At 31.5% G+C, this 25,336-nt stretch overlaps 6 protein-coding genes and 2 pseudogenes across 8 annotated transcripts; 4 read left to right on the plus strand and 4 right to left on the minus strand.

The window, feature by feature from the left end:
• Positions 1-30: 30 nt before the first annotated feature.
• On the minus strand, positions 31-441 carry LOC145303622 (histone H3). The gene has a single exon (XM_080145184.1). The coding sequence runs from the start codon at positions 439-441 to the stop codon at positions 31-33; it is 411 nt and encodes a 136-aa protein (XP_080001310.1).
• A 275-nt stretch (positions 442-716) lies between these two features.
• LOC145303623 (histone H4) lies at positions 717-1,565 on the plus strand. Its single transcript, XM_080145185.1, has one exon. The coding sequence runs from the start codon at positions 717-719 to the stop codon at positions 1,026-1,028; it is 312 nt and encodes a 103-aa protein (XP_080001311.1). The 3' UTR covers positions 1,029-1,565.
• Positions 1,566-5,443: 3,878 nt separating this feature from the next.
• LOC145303625 (histone H2B, gonadal pseudogene) lies at positions 5,444-5,971 on the minus strand (annotated as a pseudogene). The gene has a single exon (XR_013873751.1). The product of XR_013873751.1 is annotated as a histone H2B, gonadal pseudogene (transcript).
• Positions 5,972-5,995: 24 nt separating this feature from the next.
• Positions 5,996-7,045, plus strand: LOC145303624 (histone H2A-like). The gene has a single exon (XM_080145186.1). It carries the CDS (start codon positions 6,155-6,157, stop codon positions 6,530-6,532), a length of 378 nt encoding a protein of 125 aa, XP_080001312.1. The 5' UTR covers positions 5,996-6,154; the 3' UTR covers positions 6,533-7,045.
• A 6,395-nt stretch (positions 7,046-13,440) lies between these two features.
• On the minus strand, positions 13,441-14,141 carry LOC145303626 (histone H3). Its single transcript, XM_080145188.1, has one exon. It carries the CDS (start codon positions 14,107-14,109, stop codon positions 13,699-13,701), a length of 411 nt encoding a protein of 136 aa, XP_080001314.1. The 5' UTR covers positions 14,110-14,141; the 3' UTR covers positions 13,441-13,698.
• Positions 14,142-14,255: 114 nt separating this feature from the next.
• Positions 14,256-15,232, plus strand: LOC145303627 (histone H4). Its single transcript, XM_080145189.1, has one exon. The coding sequence runs from the start codon at positions 14,385-14,387 to the stop codon at positions 14,694-14,696; it is 312 nt and encodes a 103-aa protein (XP_080001315.1). The 5' UTR covers positions 14,256-14,384; the 3' UTR covers positions 14,697-15,232.
• Positions 15,233-19,112: 3,880 nt separating this feature from the next.
• On the minus strand, positions 19,113-19,656 carry LOC145303629 (histone H2B, gonadal pseudogene; annotated as a pseudogene). Its single transcript, XR_013873752.1, has one exon. The product of XR_013873752.1 is annotated as a histone H2B, gonadal pseudogene (transcript).
• On the plus strand, positions 19,622-20,714 carry LOC145303628 (histone H2A-like). The gene has a single exon (XM_080145190.1). The coding sequence runs from the start codon at positions 19,824-19,826 to the stop codon at positions 20,199-20,201; it is 378 nt and encodes a 125-aa protein (XP_080001316.1). The 5' UTR covers positions 19,622-19,823; the 3' UTR covers positions 20,202-20,714.
• The last annotated feature ends 4,622 nt before the right edge of the window (positions 20,715-25,336 follow it).

Here is a 25,336-nt window from a genome sequence, read left to right on the forward strand (position 1 = left end):
GCCGTTTGAATATGAAGAGAGATAATAAATTTAAGCTCTCTCGCCTCGGATACGACGAGCCAATTGGATGTCCTTCGGCATGATGGTGACACGTTTGGCGTGGATGGCACACAAGTTGGTGTCTTCGAAAAGACCAACCAAGTAAGCTTCACTGGCCTCCTGAAGAGCCATCACAGAAGAACTCTGGAAACGGAGATCGGTCTTGAAGTCTTGGGCGATTTCACGAACCAAACGTTGGAAGGGAAGTTTCCTGATGAGAAGCTCAGTGGATTTTTGATAACGTCTGATCTCACGGAGAGCTACAGTACCGGGCCTGTAACGATGGGGTTTCTTCACTCCACCAGTGGCTGGAGCACTTTTACGCGCCGCTTTGGTAGCCAACTGTTTACGAGGAGCTTTACCTCCGGTGGATTTACGAGCGGTCTGCTTAGTACGAGCCATTATGAAACAACTACTACTTCAAATGATGAATTTCACCAGCAAGACCGTTACACCTTTTTATATGGGTTGTTATCAGCTGCTGCTGCTACTTTTCTTTGTTAGATGCGCGCAAAATGTTCAAATATTTCCCTTTATTCTCATTGGTAATAAGGAATCACGTGGGGTGCTTTCAACTAGGTCCGCCGGATTTTGTGCGGAGACCTATATATAGTGAATTTGATTTGTTGTCCGCCGTACATTAGTATTTTCGTACTACTACTTCAATTGACAACAAGATGTCTGGTCGTGGAAAGGGAGGAAAAGGTTTAGGAAAAGGAGGCGCTAAGCGTCATCGTAAAGTACTTCGTGATAACATCCAGGGTATCACGAAACCCGCTATCCGTCGTCTTGCCCGTCGAGGTGGTGTGAAACGTATCTCTGGTCTGATCTACGAAGAAACTCGTGGTGTCCTGAAAGTTTTCCTTGAAAATGTCATCCGTGATGCCGTCACCTACACCGAACACGCCAAGAGGAAGACTGTCACCGCCATGGATGTCGTCTATGCTCTGAAGAGACAAGGAAGAACCCTTTACGGATTCGGAGGTTAAACCATTATTTGACCCAAGACAAAACGAACCAAACCAAACGGCCCTTTTCAGGGCCACCAACTTTTTCCGAAAAGTATTTTTCCAAATCTAACTTTTATGCGTTTATCTTTTCATAACGTCTAATTTGATGGGTTTTTTAAAACCCTTTTTTCATTATTCTGTATAATTCGCTTTTTTATTTTTATTTTTTTTTCATTGCAGACATGAATAATTAGCTATTCTGTTTAAAAACTTCAGACTTAAAAATAATTTTCCAATTATAACAAAAGTATTAATCCCCATGTACTAACTTTCAATATTTATAATTCTGTCTTAAGCAAATATGGTATCCAGGTTTTGAAATTATTTATGTCACTCAAAAAGAAAAAAAATCCTATAATTTTAAATAACATTGTTTTTAGGCAAGAATTTTAGTTAAATTATCTGGGGAAATATTCAAAATAAAGTGGGGAAATTTTATCAGTTCTCAAAGATAATGACTGGAATTTAAAAAAAAGAAAGTGATGATAATAAAATTGCATATATTTCTTCTTTATATCTAATCGATTCATGTGTTTTGATCATCGTTGGTGTCTTTTAATCAGGTGGTAATTCAATTAAGTAAATTCATTTTTAACTAAAAGCATATTTAGGTGGTTATATTGATGGGGTTTGACTCACGTGACAAGTGAATTCTACAGATTTCATTTTAATAAACACTTACAAAACCAAACGTTCTCTATTATAACTGCCCAACTCATAATAATTCCGAGTAGCAATATTATTTTAATAAACATTTCAGTTTATTTGATAAATAAATGTTTGGAAAAAACAATTGAACAGTAGTGATAGAAATCCATCCATTAGATGCAGCCATCTTGTTTTCGCTCCAACTTATCAACAAGGCAATACTTATGTTTTAAATACAGATACTTTAAAATAAGTTACAACATCAAAATCCTATTCAGGTAAGGAGAAAATTTATCTTGCCTTTGGTTACATTTTGTTTTTTTGTTTCTTACTATTTTTTCGTTTCTGTTAAATAAATGCCCTTTTTTTTAATCAATATATGTCCTCAAAATTTAACAAAATACTGGTAGAGAAGCACTCAGTAAATGTCAATGTGACAATATGGATCTGAGATTTGTGCACATTTTGAAATTGTTCACTTCTGGAAAATACTTTTACAAATAAAATCGGTACTTTATTGAGAAAGATGCGAAATATGTCAGTTGAAAAACTAATTTACGGACATTTTTATTGCTAAAATTCGACTAGAAACTTTTCCGTCATTTTTTTTTTTTTGTTTTTTGTTTTAATGTAAACTAACATTTTCAACATAAGTTTTCCTATTTCGAACTGTAATATTTTGCATATATCTCAATATAAATAAGCACCCGACAATTTTTAAAGATCGTTAAAAAATATTTGACGGCTTATTATACAAGACCCAAGAGTTATGTCCCTTTGTTTAATATAGTAATAGTGAAGTTATTGTTTTGTAATAAAACAGGTTTATTAACGGGAGATAACTAACAACTCAATTTGGTAAATTTTCTTTCAGTAATTATTTTTTAACCGATTATTTTTCGTAATTTTGGAGAGTTTCTTTCTAAATAAATATGTAGTAAACTGCAAATTTTAAAAACAAGCTATTAAAAACTCATGTCGAAATATTTGCAAGCAAAGTCAAAAAAGAATTACTACATATCCTTACATTTTGCTACAAAAATGGCGGGAAATTGTGCCTTGAAATGATTTTCCTGATTCTCGAAAACGGAATTAATATATATATTCTCTCTCAAATCGAAATCGAAAGATTCTAATAAACAAATACGCAGCAGATTTCATAGAAAATAACCCCGAACAAAATTAATAAGGTAAATAAAAAAACAAAAACAAAATAAAATGAATAAATTCTATTGAAATAAAAATAAAATGATTTTTCTGTGACCCCTGTGTGTATGACACAGAGCACATGTACGTCTGTGTGCATATATTAGTAATACAATATTACATAGGATGATGCAGAAGTATAGGCAACATGACGTCCGCAGCAAACTATCAAAAACATTTTTTTTTTAAGTCAAGTATTGTAACCCCATTTGGCTTTGTTTTACAATCCAGATACAAAAACGTTGCCAGAAAACAAATATATAACAAATAAATGTTAGAAAATGTAAGATAAGTTCGTTTTCTCTATAACTGGATAAGATTTCAATATTGTTTTTAATGTAAAATGTTTATTCTGTTCGAAAAGCAAGCATTGAACGCTACCGATGAACATGAAAAAAATGGCGCGATGTCTTTGAAGACTCGACAAAAACTTCAAAATAAGAAATAAAAGAATGGGGATTTGTTTTACAATACACGTGGTACGAAAAAATTTCAAATAACAAATGTTATTAAAGACAAGTTACTCTTCTACCTATCTGATAAAGTTTTTGTGGCTTTACTCACTTTAAAACGTTTATGCGGTTCGAAAAACTGTCTAGATTCAGGTGAACACAAGAAAAACTTGCAGCGAATGTTTGAAATTTCGACGATGAGTTAAAGATTAATCGATTTATTTGGACAAAAACTAAGTTTTTTCTGTCGATTTTACAAGGGGTGTAATCTTTTAAATGCTGTTTCGATTCTATATGATATGCAAGAACTGAACTCCGAAATTAAGATTTGAAGTTCGGATAGACAATAGAGAAAATTCAAAGATATTCGCACATTAGAAGAAACGATTAATTTAGAATGAGTAGAATTTATCTTTTAAAAACTTTTAATGTTGGTTACTTGCTTGGTTGGCATTGATTACGTATTAGCTCTATTTTTTCTTTAATTATTTAAAAGCTTACTTTTTAAAAATTTCAGACGTTAAATGAATGCCCGTTAAAATCCAAAACAAAAATATTTCAGTTAATATTTAAGTGCATATTATAATGCGATTGTTTTTTTTGTTTTTTTTTTTTAATGTGATTGTACGGATAACGAATAAGAAAGCTGGAAAAAATTTATAAATTCAAATAAAAACAATACAGGAAATGCAGGTTTGTATTACTGTACACATAGATTCGAAAAAGTTGTCAAAAAACAAATAAATGTTATCAAAGGGAAGCTTAGTTGGGTTTGTATTACTGTACACATAGATTCGAAAAAGTTGTCAAAAAAACAAATATATAACAAATAAATGTTATCAAAGGCAAGATAAGTTACTTTTCTACCAAAGTGGATATATTTTTCGTGTTTTTATTCAATGTAACATGTTTATTCAGCTCGAAAACCATACAGTGTTTACCGATGTATTGGAACATTCAAGATGGCGTCTTATTCTCTCTTTAACACGGTAAGTGTGGGAAAAGATGTTATAAATAAAAAACGGGATAAAATACTGTTAAAAACTCGCTCAATGTTACCGTGACATATATTCGGCGGGTTTTTAATAGTATTTTGCCTAGTTTTTTATTTATAACACCTTTTCCCAAACTTACCGTGTTAAAGAGAGTGTGAGACGCCATCTTGAATTTTCGAATACATCGGTAAACACTGTATATTTTTCGAGCTGAATAAATATGTTACATTGAATAAAAACACAAAAAATACATCCAGTTTGGCAGAAAAGTAACTTATCTTGCCTTTGATAACATTTATTTGTTATATATTTGTTTTTTGACAACTTTTTCGAATCTATGTGTACAGTAATACAAACCCGCTTTTTTGTGTTTTTATTCAATGTAACACGTTTATTCAGCTCGAAAAACATGCAGTGTTTACCGATGTATTGGAAAATTCAAGATGGCGTCTGACTCTCTCTTTAACACGGTAAGTTTGGGAAAAGGTGTTATAAAAAATAAACTAGACAAAACACTATTAAAAACCCACCGAATATATGTCAACTTATGTCACGGTAACATATATTGAGCGAATTTCTAACAGTATTTTATCTAATTTATTATTTATAACACCTTTTCCCGAACTTACCGTGTTAAAGAGAGAGTTGGACGCCATTTTGAATTTTCCAATACATCGGTAAATACTGTATGTTTTTCGAGCTGAATAAACATGCTACATTGAATAAAAACACGAAAATTATTTCCAGTTTAGTAGAAAAGTAACTTATCTTGTCTTTGATAACATTTATTTGTTATATATTTGTATTTTTGACAACTTTTCCGAATCTTTGTGTACAGTAATAGAAACCCGGAAATGCTAACATTTATATTAAGATTGACTTAAATTTACAAGTTCACAAATAAAAAAAATACAAATATAATTTAAGACTTTCTTTCCCTAATCGTGAACAAATATAAGTAATATTTACGCCATAGAAAGAGATGGGAATATTTATGAAATCTAAACTGTGAATAATCGCATTAAAATATAGAAAGTGAAGAAACATTCGTGAAAAAATGTGTGGCCCTGAAAAGGGCCGTTTTGGGAATGTGTTTTCTTTGGAAGGAAACGCTTTTTACTTGGCGCTGGTGTATTTGGTGACAGCTTTGGTTCCCTCAGAGACAGCATGTTTAGCCAACTCACCAGGGAGAAGGAGACGGACAGCGGTCTGGACCTCACGGCTGCTAAGTGTTCTTTTCTTGCTGTAATGGGACAGACGACTGGCTTCATTAGCGATTCTCTCAAAAAGATCGTTAACAAAACTGTTCATAATAGACATGGCTTTGCTAGAAATTCCAGTGTCAGGATGAACTTGTTTCATTACTTTGTAAATGTAGATGGAATAACTTTCCTTCCTCTTCTTTCTCTTTTTCTTGCCATCACGAGCAGGTTTAGCCTTACCGGCTTTCTTAGCGCCTTTCTTGCTAACTTCAGTGGGGGGAGCCATTTCGACGATACACGAATGTGAAGGCAACTTTATTCTCTTCCCTTTTTATACGAAACACGCTGGCTCCCAGCAACAATCACAATTTTCTCTCTCAAATCTCTCGTATTTGATTGGTCAGAAACTAGCAACAAAAACTACACAACTTGTGAAAGCACTTAAAACAGACAAAAAAAAGAAAGCGGTTGTGTTGAAAGCGGCGGTAAAATAATCAGCAGTCAGTTGGCCGGAGCCGATCTGCGCGTATTTAACGCAAGTTGCGTGCGTTTTGTAAAGTAAATCGTTTTGAGTTTTTGAAACAGCAAACACAAACCTAAAAATGTCTGGTCGTGGTAAAGGAGGTAAAGCCAAGGGAAAGAGCAAGACTCGTTCATCCCGTGCCGGACTTCAATTCCCCGTTGGTCGTATCCATCGTCTCCTCCGCAAGGGTAACTATTCGGAGAGAATTGGTGCCGGTGCACCCGTCTATTTGGCTGCCGTCATGGAATATTTGGCCGCTGAGGTTCTCGAGTTGGCTGGAAATGCTGCGAGAGACAACAAGAAATCCAGAATCATCCCCCGTCACTTGCAATTGGCCATCCGTAATGACGAAGAATTAAACAAATTCTTGGCCGGAGTGACCATTGCCCAGGGCGGTGTCCTTCCCAACATCCAAGCTGTACTTCTTCCCAAGAAGACCCAGAAAGCTGCCAAGTAAATTCTCTTATTCCCTTGACACAACACAAACGGCCCTTTTCAGGGCCACTCACATTTTCCCGAAATGTTTTTTGTCAATCTTACTTAATGCGATTTTTTTCTTTCTGACTTTTGTGATTATTTATAAACTATTGTTTTTTTTTTTTTGCGTTCATTATTTAACGCTCTTTCAGTAGATTTAATATAAAATTTAGCCCCATCATTTGAATTTCGTTTGAAGTAAATTGAAATGTCTTGTCATACGACATGCGGTTAAAGTCAGTCGCCATCTTGTTTTGATTTCGCTTATTCTGTCTAAAGAGATTTTTTGTTGGGTTTCTCCATAACCTACTTGCATTAACTGCTCCCAATGGCAAACGTGAAACTACAGACTTTTAATCGACATCATATTTATAATATAATTATAAATGGTCATTTCGGGCCAGCCACATTTTCTCGAAATGTTTTTCGTGAATCTTACTTAATGCGATTTTTTATTTCTGACCTTTGTGATTCTTTATAAAATATTACTTTTCTTTTTTTTTTGCATTCATTGTTTTACGCACCTTCAGAAATTTTAATATAAAATTTGGGTTTGTATTACTGTACACAAAGATTCGAAAAAGTTGTCAAAAAACAAATATATGTTATCAAAAGCAAGATAAGTTACTTTTCTACCAAACTGGATATATTTTTCGTGTTTTTATTCAATGTAACATGTTTATTCAGCTCGAAAAACATACAGTGTTTACCGATGTATTGGAAAATTCAAGATGGCGTCTGATTCTCTCTTTAACACGGTAAGTTTGGGAAACCCCGCCGAATATATATGTCAACCTATGTCACGGTAACATATATTGAGCGAGTTTTTAACACTATTTTATCTGGGTTTTTATTTATAACACCTTTTCCCAAACTTACCGTGTTAAAGAGAGAATCAGACGCCATCCTGTAATTTTCCAATACATCGGTAAACACTATGTTTTTCGAGCTGAATAAATATGTTACATTGAATAAAAACACGAAAAATATATCCACTTTGGTAGAAAAGTAACTTATCTTGCCTTTGATAACATTTATTTGTTATATATTTGTTTTTTTGACAACTTTTTCGAATCTATGTGTACAGTAATACAAACCCGTCAGTCGCCATCGCCATCTTGTTTTGATTTCGTTTATTCTGTCTAAAGAGATTTTTGTTGTGTTTCTCCATAACGCGCTTGCATTAACTGTTTCCAATGGCAAACACGAAAATACAGACTTTTAATCGACATATTTATAATATAATTATAAATGGTCATTTCGATTTCTTTTTAACTTAAAATAGATCCAGAAGTTGAATGATAAACCAATTGATTAATCGGAAAAAGTTCGTGAACAAATAACAGCGTTGCAAATAATTTAGTAGGGAATCAATTATTATTTTTTTTTTTTTTAACAAACAAACCAATGAGGTTAACCTTTATGGAGATGGTCCCAATGTCCGCCTCGTTCTGAGTTCGGGGAGAGGCCGTCTGACGTTTAGGCAGAAAATTACCCCTCCATAAAATAAAGTGCACAGTTGTTAACTTAAAAAAACCCGTTCCAATAATTAGAATTTTTATTTTATTTTAAACACTTCAAATAATTAGAATTAAAAAAAAAAAATAAACAGTTAAAATAATTAGAATTTTACACAAAGTAAACAGTTAAAATAATTAGAATTTTTGATAATTACACAGTTCAAATAATTAGAATATATAAAAAAAAATAAACAGTTCAAATAATTAGAATTTTTGATAATTCAACAGTTTAAATAATTGGAATTTTACAAAATAGACAGTTCAAATAATTAGAATTTTTGATAATTCAACAGTTCAAATAATTGGAATTTTACAAAATAGACAGTTCAAATAATTAGAATTAAATAAAAAGCAAAAAAAAAAAAAAAAAAAAAAACAGTCCACATGATTAGAATAGTTCCACGTGGTTAGTTAACCCTGTAAAATTCTGCGGTTAGGGTAATTTTCTGCCTCGACACCGCCTACGTCAGACGGCCTCTCCCCGAACTCAGAACGAGGCAAACGTCGGGACCATATCTCCGTAAAGGATAACCCAAAAAACAAATAAATTTCATCAAAGGCGAGATAAGTTACTTTTCTACCTAAGTGGATAATTTTCTAATGTTTTATTTTATTTTATTTCATGTAACATGTTTATTCAGCTCGAAAAACATACAGTGTTTACCGATGTATTGGAAAATTTAAAATGGCGCCCGACTCTCTCTTTGACACGATAAGTTTGGGAAAAGGAGTTAAAAATAAAAATAAACTACACAAAATACTATTAGAAACTCGCTCGATATATGTTAACATGACATAGGCTGATATATTTTTGGTGAGTTTATAACAGTATTTTGTATATAATTTTATTTTTAACTCTTTTTCCCAAACTTATCGAATCAAAGAGGGAGTCGGTCGCCATTTTCAATTTTCCAATACATCATAAACACTGTATGTTTTACGAGCTGAACAAACATGTTACATTAAATAAAAACCGCTACTTAGGTAGAAAAGTAACTTATCTTGACTTTGATAACATTTCCTTATTTAGTTCTCATGAGAGATCATGCGACAGCAAGTTTTGCTTTAGGTTACTACTGTCTCAGGTTGAATAATTAATACAAGGGAGATCGGACTTCACATGTAATCATTCTTACTTGAGATCAAGTGACATTAAAATCATCACTCTCCACCTTTTAGTTGTTATTATTTTGCATGTATGATCAAGTGGCAACAAGCCAACATCATCCTATAATTTGCAGTCAATCGTTGTTACTTCAGTTTAAGTGCAAAATCTCCCCACTGACTAGAACTCTGAAATGTCATTGACTGAAAGCTGTTTATTTCAATAATTAAATAACATTTTCGACGACATATATATCTGGTCATAAAATAATTTATTCTAATAAAAATGATTTGAATTCCTGGAAAAAGGGCATTTTATCTAAAATGTTACATGTGATTTAAGAACAATTTAAAAACTACTTTAAAATTAGAGTTCCAGCGAGAGGAAGTATTCATGAAACTTTTACTGTCTCAATTTTAATTTTAATACAAGGGAGATAACTTAGTTAAATTAATTCAGAGTTATTGAACTTCACATGTTACATTATCTGTAATCATTTTTTATTTGAGGTCGTGTGACATTAAAATCATCATTCTCCATATTTCAGTTGTTTGGAATTATTTATGTTGCATATTTGATCAAGTGGAAACAGCTCAACATCGTCCTATAATTTGCAGTCAAGTTTTGTTACTCCATTTCAAGTGGCAAGTCTCCCCACTGTCATGAGTTGTGAAATAAATTATTAACTGAAAGCTGATTATTTCAATAATATTTTAATAATGAAATAAAGATGGTCGCTATTCAAACCAATCACTGTTTGGCGTTCGATCGAATCGCATCTCTCATCACTACAAACTGTTTATATCTCAATAAAATATTTATTTTTCACCGTCTGATTATAACTTAACTAAATAATATCTCATACTTATAACGTATGCTGCTACACCGTTCACAAATGACATCATGAATCTGTAATTGTCGCACGATGAAACTTGCGCATACATCGACGGAAGTAAAAACTTGTATACAATTAGCCGCTAGTATTTTTTTTTAATTCCATAGTTATATGACTTTTAAATATTTTCAGCGAAATTGACTTTAACAAACCCGTCACACGCATCCTTTCCAGTTTTTATTTTTTTCTATTAAAACCCGAACTTATAAATATTCTTTTGAGAAATAAAAAAAAAAACAAAAAAAAACGCCTTTTTATGATCACGCCTTGCTAACGCATAATAAATAACTACAAGTAATATAATTATGTAGATTTCCACTTGCTGTCACTTGATCTAAAATACAAAGTAAATAAAGCTAATGGAATAATATGGACAAAGATGGAACACAAGACTTGTAAGCATTTAAACTGTCAAATAGGTCGTTTTTTGGCTTTTGAAATACTTGACAAATTCACAATTATTACAAGATTTGAAGTATTTATATTTTATAGAGATTTAAACCTTCTTAGTTATGGTTTTGTGACGATTTTATTCAACCAATGATTTAATGACTAAACGATTCAACCTTCAAAATCCTATTTGTATAATATTCTGCTTGTTCCTTTCTTAATTAGTTCATACTTTACGCTTTGGAAAAAGCCAAATAACTTTTAAAGGCTAAAATGTGAAAAAAAAAAAAAAAAAAATGCCAAATTCACTAATTTTCGCTTATAAAAGATCATCTGGCAACTCGGAACAAGAATAAATGACTGGCCACAGTTTGATGTAGCCTCGTTTTCACTTTCACATATCATTATGATAATATATGATAATTGTTGTAATGGTGTGAGAAAAGAACGCGTAGTAATTTCGAAGTGCATGGTTTTTAACCCCCTCCTCCCTCCGCAAAAAAAGTGGATGAAATTTTACATAATAAATGAACATTCAAATGAAGCAGGGCAAAGTAAATTAAAGTTTGTCTCTTACAATGTGACTTCATTATCAGTATTGAACTATGCAGCAGCAGCACAATATTACTTTCAGAGCATTTATTGGTATTTATTAATTTATCTCATTTGGGTTCTTCTTTATTTTAAATATAATGGACACCATTTCCATAGAAATGTTAATAAACTCATATTTGCTGCATGTTATTGGATTTTCATTCTAAAATATTTTTTGCACTATCCAGAAAAATATCAATTTAATCAAAACAAAATTGTTGATTAAATACATTTCATAACAACCATTTTTTACACACATCCATAAATTCTGTATCAATCTGTAAAGTAAATAACATTTGTAAATAATTCATTTTATTCTGTAGTATTTTTATCTAATATCTATTTTTACTTATCTTTTATGTAATTCCTATTAAATACGGAAATCTAAAATGAAAAGATATTTTTAACGCAAGAAGCTTTGGTATTTTTAAAAAATCCCTTTTTATTAAATAAGTTCGTCTACAATTAATGCTTTTGTCTTTGTTTATTTCTGTTTATTTGTGGAGTTTTCGACTAACTTTGCTAATAAATTATAAATGAAAAAGATTTTATTTCAACTGTAAAGAAAACTTTAATGTACACACAAAATCATTTAAAATAATCTTTCGTACGCCTTTTTTTTTCTCCACAACAGCTGTCATATAGTCATAATATTGTCTGTTTTATAATCTGGGAAATATCAGGGAAATAACTTAGTTAAATAATTTTTGAGGTATCGAACCTTTTAAGTAAAGATTTATTTATTTTATTTAAGATAAAGTGATATTGAAGTCATCCATTCTCCACATTTCAGTTGTTCCAGCCAACATTTTTTGTTACTTCAGTACAAGTGACAACACTTTTTATTAATTGAAAGTTGATTTTATTTTAATAGTTAAATAACATTAGAAACACATTTCCAACGATATATATCTCGCCATAAAATAATTTACTGTAAAAACGATAATTGGCAATTTATATTTGTTTGTATTACAAATAATAAAATAAAACTTTTCTATTGTGATATTTTTATTATTTAAATGTCTTTTTTGGATGGGATAATATATTTTAAATGGTTTATTTACAATTTCTTCTATAATTGGAATATTTTTATTTTCTTGCTTAAACTCTTTTTACACAGTTTATATGAAACTATTTTTAAAATACTTTATTTTATCTTTCTTATTAGTATAATAGTTTTCTAATGAACAGAAACATATAAAATTTGAATTTAGTAAACATAATAACGTATATAAATAGAGAATATTTGCGAATGAATCTCAGTGGACAAAAATGATGAGGTTTCTTTGTTGGATTGTACGGCAGATCAACCCTTTGAGTCATTTTATGCAGATTATCTTTGGATTTAGAGTTATTAATTCATGCTGTAGCTGACATACGAGTGATATGTTCTTTTTAAAGTTTTGATAAGATTCTTTTAACGGTATGGTTTTGTTTTGTTTTACGGTACATCATTTTTTGTAGTTATTTATAATAATTACTTTAAATTGCAGTTTATTACTAATCTATTCAATCTACTGCTCGGTGAAACCTCATAGGAAATATTTGGTGTCAAAAATCATGCAAAGTTTATTTGGACGGAATCGCCAAATTGGCTGACAGTTTTTACCTGTCATCAAGTAATAGCTCGAATAGGTCAATATGTATAAACGCAACTTTTGGAATATCAGTTTGTTCTTGCTAGATGTTTAACTTCAGGCAAGTCCTTAGCAAACAAATTAATAGATTTGTCAACCTTGAAAGAATGTAAGTTTACTAAAACTAAAATGCATTTCTATTCCATGAAAACTAAAATACTTTTAGCTATTGAATAAATTTAATAAGTGAAGGTTTTTATTACTGTGAACAGATTCGAAAAAGTTGTCATAAAAACAAATATATAACAAATAAATGTTATCAAAGGAAGGCAAGATAAGCTACTTTTCTACCTTACTGGATATGTTTTTATTTAATGTAACATGTTTATTCAGCTCGAAAAACATACAGTGTTTACCGATGTATGGGAAAATTAAACTTGGCACACGACTTTCTCTTTGACACGGTAAGTTTGGAAAAAGGAGTTAAAACTATAAAACCGGACAAAATACTGTTAGAAACACTCGCTCAATATATGTTACCGTGACATATATTCCATAGGTTTTTTTAACATTATTTTATCTTGGCCGCCATTTTCAATTTTCCAAATACATCGGTGAACACCATGTTTTTCGCGCTGATTAAACATGTTACATTCAATAAAGACACTAAAAACACATCCAATTAGGTAGAACAGTGATTTATCTTGCCTTTGATAACATTTATTTGTTATATATTTGGTTTTGACAACTTTTTTGTAATCTGTGTACAGTAATACAAACACAAATAAATTTGTTTACGAAGATTATTAGAAAATGCGGAAATTAGAACCGAACATCATGAATGAATATAAATTGCCTAAGAACAATTGATGTCGAAAAATGTTGTTTCACCTATAAATACACCTAAAGAGGAAAATCACATTGAAAAAAGTGCATTGACGGAATATAGAATATATAAAAAACATAAAAAATCGCATTAAATTACAAACAAGAGTAAAGAAAAACTTTCATAATAAATTTGTGGCCCTGAAAAGGGCCGTTTGAATATGAAGAGAGATAATAAATTTAAGCTCTCTCGCCTCGGATACGACGAGCCAATTGGATGTCCTTCGGCATGATGGTGACACGTTTGGCGTGGATGGCACACAAGTTGGTGTCTTCGAAAAGACCAACCAAGTAAGCTTCACTGGCCTCCTGAAGAGCCATCACAGAAGAACTCTGGAAACGGAGATCGGTCTTGAAGTCTTGGGCGATTTCACGAACCAAACGTTGGAAGGGAAGTTTCCTGATGAGAAGCTCAGTGGATTTTTGATAACGTCTGATCTCACGGAGAGCTACAGTACCGGGCCTGTAACGATGGGGTTTCTTCACTCCACCAGTGGCTGGAGCACTTTTACGCGCCGCTTTGGTAGCCAACTGTTTACGAGGAGCTTTACCTCCGGTGGATTTACGAGCGGTCTGCTTAGTACGAGCCATTATGAAACAATTACTACTTCAAATGATGAATTTCACCAGCAAGACCGTTACACCTTTTTATATGGGTTGTTATCAGCTGCTGCTGCTACTTTTCTTTGTTAGATGCGCGCAAAATGTTCAAATATTTCCCTTTATTCTCATTGGTAATAAGGAATCACGTGGGGTGCTTTCAACTAGGTCCGCCGGATTTTGTGCGGAGACCTATATATAGTGAATTTGATTTGTTGTCCGCCGTACATTAGTATTTTCGTACTACTACTTCAATTGACAACAAGATGTCTGGTCGTGGAAAGGGAGGAAAAGGTTTAGGAAAAGGAGGCGCTAAGCGTCATCGTAAAGTACTTCGTGATAACATCCAGGGTATCACGAAACCCGCTATCCGTCGTCTTGCCCGTCGAGGTGGTGTGAAACGTATCTCTGGTCTGATCTACGAAGAAACTCGTGGTGTCCTGAAAGTTTTCCTTGAAAATGTCATCCGTGATGCCGTCACCTACACCGAACACGCCAAGAGGAAGACTGTCACCGCCATGGATGTCGTCTATGCTCTGAAGAGACAAGGAAGAACCCTTTACGGATTCGGAGGTTAAACCATTATTTGACCCAAGACAAAACGAACCAAACCAAACGGCCCTTTTCAGGGCCACCAACTTTTTCCGAAAAGTATTTTTCCAAATCTAACTTTTATGCGTTTATCTTTTCATAACGTCTAATTTGATGGGTTTTTTAAAACCCTTTTTTCATTATTCTGTATAATTCGCTTTTTTATTTTTATTTTTTTTTCATTGCAGACATGAATAATTAGCTATTCTGTTTAAAAACTTCAGACTTAAAAATAATTTTCCAATTATAACAAAAGTATTAATCCCCATGTACTAACTTTCAATATTTATAATTCTGTCTTAAGCAAATATGGTATCCAGGTTTTGAAATTATTTATGTCACTCAAAAAGAAAAAAAATCCTATAATTTTAAATAACATTGTTTTTAGGCAAGAATTTTAGTTAAATTATCTGGGGAAATATTCAAAATAAAGTGGGGAAATTTTATCAGTTCTCAAAGATAATGACTGGAATTTAAAAAAAAAGAAAGTGATGATAATAAAATTGCATATATTTCTTCTTTATATCTAATCGATTCATGTGTTTTGATCATCGTTGGTGTCTTTTAATCAGGTGGTAATTCAATTAAGTAAATTCATTTTTAACTAAAAGCATATTTAGGTGGTTATATTGATGGGGTTTGACTCACGTGACAAGTGAATTCTACAGATTTCATTTTAATAAACACTTACAAAACCAAACGTTCTCTATTATAACTGCCCAACTCATAATAATTCCGAGTAGCAATATTATTTTAATAAACATTTCAGTTTATTTGATAAATAAATGTTTGGAAAAAACAATTGAACAGTAGTGATAGAAATCCATCCATTAGATGCAGCCATCTTGTTTTCGCTCCAACTTATCAACAAGGCAATACTTATGTTTTAAATACAGATACTTTAAAATAAGTTACAACATCAAAATCCTATTCAGGTAAGGAGAAAATTTATCTTGCCTTTGGTTACATTTTGTTTTTTTGTTTCTTACTATTTTTTCGTTTCTGTTAAATAAATGCCCTTTTTTTTAATCAATATATGTCCTCAAAATTTAACAAAATACTGGTAGAGAAGCACTCAGTAAATGTCAATGTGACAATATGGATCTGAGATTTGTGCACATTTTGAAATTGTTCACTTCTGGAAAATACTTTTACAAATAAAATCGGTACTTTATTGAGAAAGATGCGAAATATGTCAGTTGAAAAACTAATTTACGGACATTTTTATTGCTAAAATTCGACTAGAAACTTTTCCGTCATTTTTTTTTTTTTGTTTTTTGTTTTAATGTAAACTAACATTTTCAACATAAGTTTTCCTATTTCGAACTGTAATATTTTGCATATATCTCAATATAAATAAGCACCCGACAATTTTTAAAGATCGTTAAAAAATATTTGACGGCTTATTATACAAGACCCAAGAGTTATGTCCCTTTGTTTAATATAGTAATAGTGAAGTTATTGTTTTGTAATAAAACAGGTTTATTAACGGGAGATAACTAACAACTCAATTTGGTAAATTTTCTTTCAGTAATTATTTTTTAACCGATTATTTTTCGTAATTTTGGAGAGTTTCTTTCTAAATAAATATGTAGTAAACTGCAAATTTTAAAAACAAGCTATTAAAAACTCATGTCGAAATATTTGCAAGCAAAGTCAAAAAAGAATTACTACATATCCTTACATTTTGCTACAAAAATGGCGGGAAATTGTGCCTTGAAATGATTTTCCTGATTCTCGAAAACGGAATTAATATATATATTCTCTCTCAAATCGAAATCGAAAGATTCTAATAAACAAATACGCAGCAGATTTCATAGAAAATAACCCCGAACAAAATTAATAAGGTAAATAAAAAAACAAAAACAAAATAAAATGAATAAATTCTATTGAAATAAAAATAAAATGATTTTTCTGTGACCCCTGTGTGTATGACACAGAGCACATGTACGTCTGTGTGCATATATTAGTAATACAATATTACATAGGATGATGCAGAAGTATAGGCAACATGACGTCCGCAGCAAACTATCAAAAACATTTTTTTTTTAAGTCAAGTATTGTAACCCCATTTGGCTTTGTTTTACAATCCAGATACAAAAACGTTGCCAGAAAACAAATATATAACAAATAAATGTTAGAAAATGTAAGATAAGTTCGTTTTCTCTATAACTGGATAAGATTTCAATATTGTTTTTAATGTAAAATGTTTATTCTGTTCGAAAAGCAAGCATTGAACGCTACCGATGAACATGAAAAAAATGGCGCGATGTCTTTGAAGACTCGACAAAAACTTCAAAATAAGAAATAAAAGAATGGGGATTTGTTTTACAATACACGTGGTACGAAAAAATTTCAAATAACAAATGTTATTAAAGACAAGTTACTCTTCTACCTATCTGATAAAGTTTTTGTGGCTTTACTCACTTTAAAACGTTTATGCGGTTCGAAAAACTGTCTAGATTCAGGTGAACACAAGAAAAACTTGCAGCGAATGTTTGAAATTTCGACGATGAGTTAAAGATTAATCGATTTATTTGGACAAAAACTAAGTTTTTTCTGTCGATTTTACAAGGGGTGTAATCTTTTAAATGCTGTTTCGATTCTATATGATATGCAAGAACTGAACTCCGAAATTAAGATTTGAAGTTCGGATAGACAATAGAGAAAATTCAAAGATATTCGCACATTAGAAGAAACGATTAATTTAGAATGAGTAGAATTTATCTTTTAAAAACTTTTAATGTTGGTTACTTGCTTGGTTGGCATTGATTACGTATTAGCTCTATTTTTTCTTTAATTATTTAAAAGCTTACTTTTTAAAAATTTCAGACGTTAAATGAATGCCCGTTAAAATCCAAAACAAAAATATTTCAGTTAATATTTAAGTGCATATTATAATGCGATTGTTTTTTTTGTTTTTTTTTTTTAATGTGATTGTACGGATAACGAATAAGAAAGCTGGAAAAAATTTATAAATTCAAATAAAAACAATACAGGAAATGCAGGTTTGTATTACTGTACACATAGATTCGAAAAAGTTGTCAAAAAACAAATAAATGTTATCAAAGGGAAGCTTAGTTGGGTTTGTATTACTGTACACATAGATTCGAAAAAGTTGTCAAAAAAACAAATATATAACAAATAAATGTTATCAAAGGCAAGATAAGTTACTTTTCTACCAAAGTGGATATATTTTTCGTGTTTTTATTCAATGTAACATGTTTATTCAGCTCGAAAACCATACAGTGTTTACCGATGTATTGGAACATTCAAGATGGCGTCTTATTCTCTCTTTAACACGGTAAGTGTGGGAAAAGATGTTATAAATAAAAAACGGGATAAAATACTGTTAAAAACTCGCTCAATGTTACCGTGACATATATTCGGCGGGTTTTTAATAGTATTTTGCCTAGTTTTTTATTTATAACACCTTTTCCCAAACTTACCGTGTTAAAGAGAGTGTGAGACGCCATCTTGAATTTTCGAATACATCGGTAAACACTGTATATTTTTCGAGCTGAATAAATATGTTACATTGAATAAAAACACAAAAAATACATCCAGTTTGGCAGAAAAGTAACTTATCTTGCCTTTGATAACATTTATTTGTTATATATTTGTTTTTTGACAACTTTTTCGAATCTATGTGTACAGTAATACAAACCCGCTTTTTTGTGTTTTTATTCAATGTAACACGTTTATTCAGCTCGAAAAACATGCAGTGTTTACCGATGTATTGGAAAATTCAAGATGGCGTCTGACTCTCTCTTTAACACGGTAAGTTTGGGAAAAGGTGTTATAAAAAATAAACTAGACAAAACACTATTAAAAACCCACCGAATATATGTCAACTTATGTCACGGTAACATATATTGAGCGAATTTCTAACAGTATTTTATCTAATTTATTATTTATAACACCTTTTCCCGAACTTACCGTGTTAAAGAGAGAGTTGGACGCCATTTTGAATTTTCCAATACATCGGTAAATACTGTATGTTTTTCGAGCTGAATAAACATGCTACATTGAATAAAAACACGAAAATTATTTCCAGTTTAGTAGAAAAGTAACTTATCTTGTCTTTGATAACATTTATTTGTTATATATTTGTATTTTTGACAACTTTTCCGAATCTTTGTGTACAGTAATAGAAACCCGGAAATGCTAACATTTATATTAAGATTGACTTAAATTTACAAGTTCACAAATAAAAAAAATACAAATATAATTTAAGACTTTCTTTCCCTAATCGTGAACAAATATAAGTAATATTTACGCCATAGAAAGAGATGGGAATATTTATGAAATCTAAACTGTGAATAATCGCATTAAAATATAGAAAGTGAAGAAACATTCGTGAAAAAATGTGTGGCCCTGAAAAGGGCCGTTTTGGGAATGTGTTTTCTTTGGAAGGAAACGCTTTTTACTTGGCGCTGGTGTATTTGGTGACAGCTTTGGTTCCCTCAGAGACAGCATGTTTAGCCAACTCACCAGGGAGAAGGAGACGGACAGCGGTCTGGACCTCACGGCTGCTAAGTGTTCTTTTCTTGCTGTAATGGGACAGACGACTGGCTTCATTAGCGATTCTCTCAAAAAGATCGTTAACAAAACTGTTCATAATAGACATGGCTTTGCTAGAAATTCCAGTGTCAGGATGAACTTGTTTCATTACTTTGTAAATGTAGATGGAATAACTTTCCTTCCTCTTCTTTCTCTTTTTCTTGCCATCACGAGCAGGTTTAGCCTTACCGGCTTTCTTAGCGCCTTTCTTGCTAACTTCAGTGGGGGGAGCCATTTCGACGATACACGAATGTGAAGGCAACTTTATTCTCTTCCCTTTTTATACGAAACACGCTGGCTCCCAGCAACAATCACAATTTTCTCTCTCAAATCTCTCGTATTTGATTGGTCAGAAACTAGCAACAAAAACTACACAACTTGTGAAAGCACTTAAAACAGACAAAAAAAAGAAAGCGGTTGTGTTGAAAGCGGCGGTAAAATAATCAGCAGTCAGTTGGCCGGAGCCGATCTGCGCGTATTTAACGCAAGTTGCGTGCGTTTTGTAAAGTAAATCGTTTTGAGTTTTTGAAACAGCAAACACAAACCTAAAAATGTCTGGTCGTGGTAAAGGAGGTAAAGCCAAGGGAAAGAGCAAGACTCGTTCATCCCGTGCCGGACTTCAATTCCCCGTTGGTCGTATCCATCGTCTCCTCCGCAAGGGTAACTATTCGGAGAGAATTGGTGCCGGTGCACCCGTCTATTTGGCTGCCGTCATGGAATATTTGGCCGCTGAGGTTCTCGAGTTGGCTGGAAATGCTGCGAGAGACAACAAGAAATCCAGAATCATCCCCCGTCACTTGCAATTGGCCATCCGTAATGACGAAGAATTAAACAAATTCTTGGCCGGAGTGACCATTGCCCAGGGCGGTGTCCTTCCCAACATCCAAGCTGTACTTCTTCCCAAGAAGACCCAGAAAGCTGCCAAGTAAATTCTCTTATTCCCTTGACACAACACAAACGGCCCTTTTCAGGGCCACTCACATTTTCCCGAAATGTTTTTTGTCAATCTTACTTAATGCGATTTTTTTCTTTCTGACTTTTGTGATTATTTATAAACTATTGTTTTTTTTTTTTTGCGTTCATTATTTAACGCTCTTTCAGTAGATTTAATATAAAATTTAGCCCCATCATTTGAATTTCGTTTGAAGTAAATTGAAATGTCTTGTCATACGACATGCGGTTAAAGTCAGTCGCCATCTTGTTTTGATTTCGCTTATTCTGTCTAAAGAGATTTTTTGTTGGGTTTCTCCATAACCTACTTGCATTAACTGCTCCCAATGGCAAACGTGAAACTACAGACTTTTAATCGACATCATATTTATAATATAATTATAAATGGTCATTTCGGGCCAGCCACATTTTCTCGAAATGTTTTTCGTGAATCTTACTTAATGCGATTTTTTATTTCTGACCTTTGTGATTCTTTATAAAATATTACTTTTCTTTTTTTTTTGCATTCATTGTTTTACGCACCTTCAGAAATTTTAATATAAAATTTGGGTTTGTATTACTGTACACAAAGATTCGAAAAAGTTGTCAAAAAACAAATATATGTTATCAAAAGCAAGATAAGTTACTTTTCTACCAAACTGGATATATTTTTCGTGTTTTTATTCAATGTAACATGTTTATTCAGCTCGAAAAACATACAGTGTTTACCGATGTATTGGAAAATTCAAGATGGCGTCTGATTCTCTCTTTAACACGGTAAGTTTGGGAAACCCCGCCGAATATATATGTCAACCTATGTCACGGTAACATATATTGAGCGAGTTTTTAACACTATTTTATCTGGGTTTTTATTTATAACACCTTTTCCCAAACTTACCGTGTTAAAGAGAGAATCAGACGCCATCCTGTAATTTTCCAATACATCGGTAAACACTATGTTTTTCGAGCTGAATAAATATGTTACATTGAATAAAAACACGAAAAATATATCCACTTTGGTAGAAAAGTAACTTATCTTGCCTTTGATAACATTTATTTGTTATATATTTGTTTTTTTGACAACTTTTTCGAATCTATGTGTACAGTAATACAAACCCGTCAGTCGCCATCGCCATCTTGTTTTGATTTCGTTTATTCTGTCTAAAGAGATTTTTGTTGTGTTTCTCCATAACGCGCTTGCATTAACTGTTTCCAATGGCAAACACGAAAATACAGACTTTTAATCGACATATTTATAATATAATTATAAATGGTCATTTCGATTTCTTTTTAACTTAAAATAGATCCAGAAGTTGAATGATAAACCAATTGATTAATCGGAAAAAGTTCGTGAACAAATAACAGCGTTGCAAATAATTTAGTAGGGAATCAATTATTATTTTTTTTTTTTTTAACAAACAAACCAATGAGGTTAACCTTTATGGAGATGGTCCCAATGTCCGCCTCGTTCTGAGTTCGGGGAGAGGCCGTCTGACGTTTAGGCAGAAAATTACCCCTCCATAAAATAAAGTGCACAGTTGTTAACTTAAAAAAACCCGTTCCAATAATTAGAATTTTTATTTTATTTTAAACACTTCAAATAATTAGAATTAAAAAAAAAAAATAAACAGTTAAAATAATTAGAATTTTACACAAAGTAAACAGTTAAAATAATTAGAATTTTTGATAATTACACAGTTCAAATAATTAGAATATATAAAAAAAAATAAACAGTTCAAATAATTAGAATTTTTGATAATTCAACAGTTTAAATAATTGGAATTTTACAAAATAGACAGTTCAAATAATTAGAATTTTTGATAATTCAACAGTTCAAATAATTGGAATTTTACAAAATAGACAGTTCAAATAATTAGAATTAAATAAAAAGCAAAAAAAAAAAAAAAAAAAAAAACAGTCCACATGATTAGAATAGTTCCACGTGGTTAGTTAACCCTGTAAAATTCTGCGGTTAGGGTAATTTTCTGCCTCGACACCGCCTACGTCAGACGGCCTCTCCCCGAACTCAGAACGAGGCAAACGTCGGGACCATATCTCCGTAAAGGATAACCCAAAAAACAAATAAATTTCATCAAAGGCGAGATAAGTTACTTTTCTACCTAAGTGGATAATTTTCTAATGTTTTATTTTATTTTATTTCATGTAACATGTTTATTCAGCTCGAAAAACATACAGTGTTTACCGATGTATTGGAAAATTTAAAATGGCGCCCGACTCTCTCTTTGACACGATAAGTTTGGGAAAAGGAGTTAAAAATAAAAATAAACTACACAAAATACTATTAGAAACTCGCTCGATATATGTTAACATGACATAGGCTGATATATTTTTGGTGAGTTTATAACAGTATTTTGTATATAATTTTATTTTTAACTCTTTTTCCCAAACTTATCGAATCAAAGAGGGAGTCGGTCGCCATTTTCAATTTTCCAATACATCATAAACACTGTATGTTTTACGAGCTGAACAAACATGTTACATTAAATAAAAACCGCTACTTAGGTAGAAAAGTAACTTATCTTGACTTTGATAACATTTCCTTATTTAGTTCTCATGAGAGATCATGCGACAGCAAGTTTTGCTTTAGGTTACTACTGTCTCAGGTTGAATAATTAATACAAGGGAGATCGGACTTCACATGTAATCATTCTTACTTGAGATCAAGTGACATTAAAATCATCACTCTCCACCTTTTAGTTGTTATTATTTTGCATGTATGATCAAGTGGCAACAAGCCAACATCATCCTATAATTTGCAGTCAATCGTTGTTACTTCAGTTTAAGTGCAAAATCTCCCCACTGACTAGAACTCTGAAATGTCATTGACTGAAAGCTGTTTATTTCAATAATTAAATAACATTTTCGACGACATATATATCTGGTCATAAAATAATTTATTCTAATAAAAATGATTTGAATTCCTGGAAAAAGGGCATTTTATCTAAAATGTTACATGTGATTTAAGAACAATTTAAAAACTACTTTAAAATTAGAGTTCCAGCGAGAGGAAGTATTCATGAAACTTTTACTGTCTCAATTTTAATTTTAATACAAGGGAGATAACTTAGTTAAATTAATTCAGAGTTATTGAACTTCACATGTTACATTATCTGTAATCATTTTTTATTTGAGGTCGTGTGACATTAAAATCATCATTCTCCATATTTCAGTTGTTTGGAATTATTTATGTTGCATATTTGATCAAGTGGAAACAGCTCAACATCGTCCTATAATTTGCAGTCAAGTTTTGTTACTCCATTTCAAGTGGCAAGTCTCCCCACTGTCATGAGTTGTGAAATAAATTATTAACTGAAAGCTGATTATTTCAATAATATTTTAATAATGAAATAAAGATGGTCGCTATTCAAACCAATCACTGTTTGGCGTTCGATCGAATCGCATCTCTCATCACTACAAACTGTTTATATCTCAATAAAATATTTATTTTTCACCGTCTGATTATAACTTAACTAAATAATATCTCATACTTATAACGTATGCTGCTACACCGTTCACAAATGACATCATGAATCTGTAATTGTCGCACGATGAAACTTGCGCATACATCGACGGAAGTAAAAACTTGTATACAATTAGCCGCTAGTATTTTTTTTTAATTCCATAGTTATATGACTTTTAAATATTTTCAGCGAAATTGACTTTAACAAACCCGTCACACGCATCCTTTCCAGTTTTTATTTTTTTCTATTAAAACCCGAACTTATAAATATTCTTTTGAGAAATAAAAAAAAAAACAAAAAAAAACGCCTTTTTATGATCACGCCTTGCTAACGCATAATAAATAACTACAAGTAATATAATTATGTAGATTTCCACTTGCTGTCACTTGATCTAAAATACAAAGTAAATAAAGCTAATGGAATAATATGGACAAAGATGGAACACAAGACTTGTAAGCATTTAAACTGTCAAATAGGTCGTTTTTTGGCTTTTGAAATACTTGACAAATTCACAATTATTACAAGATTTGAAGTATTTATATTTTATAGAGATTTAAACCTTCTTAGTTATGGTTTTGTGACGATTTTATTCAACCAATGATTTAATGACTAAACGATTCAACCTTCAAAATCCTATTTGTATAATATTCTGCTTGTTCCTTTCTTAATTAGTTCATACTTTACGCTTTGGAAAAAGCCAAATAACTTTTAAAGGCTAAAATGTGAAAAAAAAAAAAAAAAAAAAATGCCAAATTCACTAATTTTCGCTTATAAAAGATCATCTGGCAACTCGGAACAAGAATAAATGACTGGCCACAGTTTGATGTAGCCTCGTTTTCACTTTCACATATCATTATGATAATATATGATAATTGTTGTAATGGTGTGAGAAAAGAACGCGTAGTAATTTCGAAGTGCATGGTTTTTAACCCCCTCCTCCCTCCGCAAAAAAAGTGGATGAAATTTTACATAATAAATGAACATTCAAATGAAGCAGGGCAAAGTAAATTAAAGTTTGTCTCTTACAATGTGACTTCATTATCAGTATTGAACTATGCAGCAGCAGCACAATATTACTTTCAGAGCATTTATTGGTATTTATTAATTTATCTCATTTGGGTTCTTCTTTATTTTAAATATAATGGACACCATTTCCATAGAAATGTTAATAAACTCATATTTGCTGCATGTTATTGGATTTTCATTCTAAAATATTTTTTGCACTATCCAGAAAAATATCAATTTAATCAAAACAAAATTGTTGATTAAATACATTTCATAACAACCATTTTTTACACACATCCATAAATTCTGTATCAATCTGTAAAGTAAATAACATTTGTAAATAATTCATTTTATTCTGTAGTATTTTTATCTAATATCTATTTTTACTTATCTTTTATGTAATTCCTATTAAATACGGAAATCTAAAATGAAAAGATATTTTTAACGCAAGAAGCTTTGGTATTTTTAAAAAATCCCTTTTTATTAAATAAGTTCGTCTACAATTAATGCTTTTGTCTTTGTTTATTTCTGTTTATTTGTGGAGTTTTCGACTAACTTTGCTAATAAATTATAAATGAAAAAGATTTTATTTCAACTGTAAAGAAAACTTTAATGTACACACAAAATCATTTAAAATAATCTTTCGT

This window comes from Euprymna scolopes, chromosome 19, assembly GCF_053919585.1.
Source record: "Euprymna scolopes isolate OS-2025 chromosome 19, ASM5391958v1, whole genome shotgun sequence".
In the NCBI taxonomy this organism is placed as follows: Eukaryota; Metazoa; Mollusca; class Cephalopoda; order Sepiida; family Sepiolidae; genus Euprymna; species Euprymna scolopes.